The following is a 5,071-nucleotide window of genomic DNA, read 5'->3' as shown; positions in this document are numbered from 1 at the left end:
GGGGAGCAAGAGTGGCGGCAATGGCTGGCAGAAAAAATTGATAATAGTTGATCATGCCCAAGAATTCCTGCAGAGCTTTGACGGTCGAGGGCGTGGGGAAATTCTGAACGGCAGCTACCTTCTCAGGGAGGGGATGGACTCCTTCAGGAGTGATACGGTGCCCTAAGAGCGACACTTCGTTGGCGTCAAAGGTACACTTGTCGTACCGGACTACAAGGCCGTTTTGTTGCAGGCGGTCGAGCACGATGCGCAGGTGAAGGAGGTGTTCCTCTTTTGAGGAAGAGAACACAAGTATGTCGTCCACATAACATACACAGACAGTGAGGTCCCTTAAGATGCCATCCATGAGACGTTGAAACGTTGCCCCAGCATTACGAAGTCCAAAACAAGAGTAATTGAAGGTGTATGTGCCAAACGGAGTGGTGATGGCGGTCTTGGGGATGTCTTCTGGGTTCATAGGCACCTGATAATACCCCTTCAGGAGGTCGAGCGTAGAGAAAACCTTTGCTTTGTGCAGGTAGGAGGTTACATCGGCAATGTTTGGGAGGGGGTAGTGATCCGGTTCTGTTTGCATGTTCAGGCGCCTGTAATCCCCGCACGGACGGAGGGAGCCGTCTTTCTTCAGAACGATGTGTAAGGGTGACGACCAATGGCTGGAGGCCTTTTGGCAAAGGCCCATTTTCTCCATTTCGGCGAACGTCTGTTTGGCGGCTGTCAATCGTTCTGGTGCCAGAAGTCTGAATTTTGCAAAGACTGGGGGTCCTGTCGTCTTGATATGGTGATAAATAACATGCTTGGCAGGAACCGTGGGTGTTTGGCGAAGTTCTGGATGGAAAACTTCCGGGTACAACGTGAGGAGGTGGGCGTAGGCATCCGTGGGTGCGCTGATGTGGAGAGCGAGGTTAGAAGGGGCGGGTTGAAGAAGTGTCGACAAGTACGAGTCTGCGTTGACCAATCGTCGGTGGGCGACATCGACCAGAAGGTGGAAATGAGAGAGGAAATCTGCACCGAGGATTGGCATTGTGACGTCAGCAACGAGAAACTTCCAATTGAATTTACCGTTTCCGAACGATAATGTGAGGCTCTCGTAACCGTAGGTGGGTATCGCAGATCCGTTGGCAGCTATCAAGCGGACGTCGGCAGATGTAGACAGACTACGTTGTGCCTTAAAGAGTTTCCTTGGCAAAAGAGAACGACAAGCACCCGTGTCTACCAAAAATCGCACGCTCGTTCCTGCATCCTGTAAAAAGAAAAGATTAGAAACATGGGAGGCCACCGCCACAAGCGATGGCCTACTTACACGTTTTTTGGCCACTGACAATTTTTGGCACATTTCTTCGCGGTTGCCCCGAATCTGAAGTGGTAGTAGCCAAACTGCGGCGGATGGGAGGTAGTAAGTGGCTGTAGAAGTCGTTCGTTGGGGCACGAGCGATTGGTGGGTGGTGGGCGGCTTTGTCGCCGCTTCTGCACGTCACGGGGTAGGCGTGTATGTCCTACGGCATTCATGTCAGCTTCGGTTGATGTTGAATAGGCATCCTTGTCGTCAGGGGTGGAGGCGTTGATGGAGGTCTTGAAGTGGCTGTCCATAAGGGCGTCGGCTTTGGTCATCAAGTCCTTTATGGGTAAACTATCGACATCGGGTATGGCAGCGTGCACAGATTCAGGTAAACGGCGTATCCAAAGGGCACGGAGTAGGCTCACCTCACGATGAGAGCTGTCTGCGGCAGGTTGAAGGCGAGCGATACTGGTCATTTCCCCTGAGGGCAAGCGAAGCCCTTTGGTCCCCCAACGGTTGTTGCGAGAGCTGAAAAAGCTTTGCTATACGGGCGGCCGGCGACGGCGAGTACTGCTGCAGAAGGTATGATTTGAGGGCGTCATACGCTATTGGGGTGTCTCCTTGTTCACAAAGCCAGTCGGATATTTCTGGGAAGGTGTCCTCGGGTATCGTCGCGAGAACATAATCCGCTTTGGTGGTTGAGCGAGTCACGCCCCTGATACGAAAGTGGACTTCAGCGCGTTGAAACCAAGCGAACGCTTCTCCGCGGGCGAACGGTGAAAGTTTCAATGGGGCGGCCGCAGTGCCAACTGCCGGAGTAGAGTCAGCCTCCGTCATAGTACCAACGATGGAGGGGCGAGGGAGGTGGGGGTGGAAGGCAGTGGGAGCGAGTCGACTTCCGGGGTCACCAATGTGACGGCGCCGAGTAAGGGTGTGAACTCAAAGGCAGATTGGAAACGACTGAGTTATATTATTGTGGAACACTCTCCTTATATACAAAACCTGAAGGCAACAGGACATAACAAGTTCACAAGACAGACAATATTACAGAGGAAAAACCAGACAGGAATTTTCATGTTCGTTTTAGTGCGAGGGAGGAGCGAAGATACAAGCATAATATATACAAAAGGAATTATGTACAATTGTTTGAAACACGGTTGGTACAGGGGCTTCGTCGCTGATCATATGTATATATGGTCATTCTTTAGGGCATTGTCCTGTTTGTTGGGGCAATGTTACTGTCCCTTGCCTCTGCCATTTATGAGAGGCCCTTAAACTTTTAAGCTATTATTATTTATTTATTCTTTATTGACAAAACTTTATATAGATTGTAGTACAATATTTATATTTAGTTTACACAAAACAGTGGGTTTTATTCGGTAACAATTATACATTTTCCCCATTTCATTATAAAATATTTTGTCCAGAAAAATTATATTTTCTTCCATAAAGAAATATGAGTCTATTAATCAACCATCACAACAAACCCCTCATACATCAACACCAAAACAAAAAATTATTTGATTATAAATCTTTAATACTTTAAATATATACTGGCACAGGTCAATTACGTGGTTTTCTTCTCCAAACACTTCGTATATGTTCATATAATTAAGATTACTAAATTTCTGCCTCTTCGATCGTGACATTGTACATTCAATTACGACAAGCACTTCATTCTGTACTGTCTGTGAATCACAATTATACACTCGCAACTCCCTTGGAGTTCTACTACACCTTCCCGTCTCTATTCTTAGGTCGTGGGACATTAAACGTAATCTCGTGAAGGCAATTCACATATAGTCTGGTACATAACCATTTTCACTGTACACTCTATGCCTTCGCAAGGATCTATTTAAAATTTCTCTGTACGTATAATATTGTGTTGCTGTTTCAGGTTTATTAGGGATTTCATTTTTCATTTGGTCAAGGCTTGACCTGATGATGTTATCAACCAGACAAGAAATAAAAAATCTGCAACCGGGCGTATTTTCACTACTGCAAATTTCATAAATATAATGGAAGAGTTCTTCCATATCAATGCTCGCCATTTTCTTTTCTAAAAAACGTTTCCTTCTTACTTGAACTTCATGATTAAAAGACTCAAGGCCACTTTCCATTACGCACAATGTCATAGGTGTATTATTTCTGACCCCAATAAGCATCTAACAGCCTGGTTGTATATCCTCTCCATACATGTTACGTTGTTTGTAAGCCAACTCTCTGCACTATAAAGTAGTGAGGCTCCTAACGCTGCTTTGAACACTCTGACTTTATATGCATATGGCATAGTTGTATTGTTATAACAAAATATTGAGAACTTGTTAATGGTCTTTGCATTTTCAATTTCATATTGTTTGAGCACTGATTGCATTTTGCCATCGCCAATAAACAATGCACCAAGATACAAATATGTTTCACAGTTTTCTATCTTAACATTATTTATGACTATAGACTCTTTATCTCTTGCATCTCCAATTTTTACAAAAAACTTAGTCCTTTTCTCGTTAACAATCATCCCATATAAGTTACAGTAATCCAACATAATCCCAATTTTCTCAAAACACTTTTCTCTTCATGTACTTAAAATAACTGTGTCATCCATCAATAATAGCGTATGCATTGTCCCTAAAAATCCATCTCTGCCAATTCCCTCTTTTATCATTTTAACCATTTTGTCTAGGTAGATAGTAAATAATAAACAACTTGTTGGAGCACCTTGACGTATTCCAACAGTAGATATAATCACAGCTGATTTCAAAACACTTTTAGTACAGACATAGATCTTATGAATGGCCATTAACATAGTCTTACCACAACCTTTCTCTTTTAGACACTCAATTAACTTATCTCTTGGAACACGTTCGTATGCTTTACCAAAATCTACAAATAAAACATACAGCTTCTTTTTCTTAAAAATTGCGTAGTCCATCATAAGCCTCAAGGATAATATTTGTTCTATACACCCTATACCCTTTTGAACTCCAGCCTGAAATTTATCTATACCAACCCACAGATTTAAACATCTCACCAACAGTGCATCATAAAATTTTGCGAAAGTGTTCATTATGCTTATGCCCCTGTAATTTCCACAGTCCATTCTATTACCTGATTTGAAGAGTGTAACTAACCTATCATGACACCAAGCAAAGGGGTAAATAAAGTTACAAAATAAAAAGTTATGATTGGTAAGGAAAAAGCTCAGCCAAGACATTGGCAAAAGCGACAATATACCAGGGCACACACCAACATAGCTTTTCCCCTTATTCATACTTTTCACTGTCATGTCTATCTCTGGATAAGTGAAAGGGTCGTCTAATATAGGGATGGTAGGGGGACGAAGATATATTGAGTGGTTGGATATTGTTTGCAAGATTAGGATCAGGATTAAAGAGCCTTTCGAAATGTAATTTGAAATGAACGTCATCCGGTTGAGTACTGTCATCGTTATTCATTACATTCCCTTTCCAGTTAATTGACTTCCAAATAATTTTTGGATCATCATTTTCAAATATCCTTTTCCACCTTGGGTGATTCCGATCCCATTCATTTTGATCCTGCTCTCTCCCATTTGGTAATTTGCATTCTTTAGCCACCATATTGATGATTATAGTGGCTGATTCCAATCCAGTACAAACTGAATTTACATTAATTTCATCCAAATTGGGAGGTATTGCCTCCTCTATTGCTCGTTTGAATCTATTTATATCTACTGGCTTGCAAGCAAGTCCCCTCGTCGTGCAACTGTGATTTCGATAATTTGAGTCAAAGTAAGATCTGCCCAAATCTCTTGCA

The 5,071-nt window shown here is 43.0% G+C and overlaps 1 protein-coding gene across 1 annotated transcript in view; it reads right to left on the bottom strand.

The window, feature by feature from the left end:
- The window catches only part of LOC137633485 (osteocalcin 2-like), a 61,385-nt gene extending 57,177 nt beyond the window's left edge, over positions 1 to 4,208 (bottom strand). Inside the window, exon 1 of the mRNA XM_068365784.1 lies at positions 4,091 to 4,208. Within this exon, the coding sequence (XP_068221885.1) occupies positions 4,091 to 4,208 (118 nt within the window). The remainder of the gene's footprint in view (positions 1 to 4,090) is intronic.
- Between the last annotated feature and the right edge of the window lie 863 nt (positions 4,209 to 5,071).

This window comes from Palaemon carinicauda, chromosome 43 (assembly GCF_036898095.1).
Source record: "Palaemon carinicauda isolate YSFRI2023 chromosome 43, ASM3689809v2, whole genome shotgun sequence".
In the NCBI taxonomy this organism is placed as follows: domain Eukaryota; kingdom Metazoa; phylum Arthropoda; class Malacostraca; order Decapoda; family Palaemonidae; genus Palaemon; species Palaemon carinicauda.
This window is presented reverse-complemented; position numbering and strand designations above follow the sequence as displayed.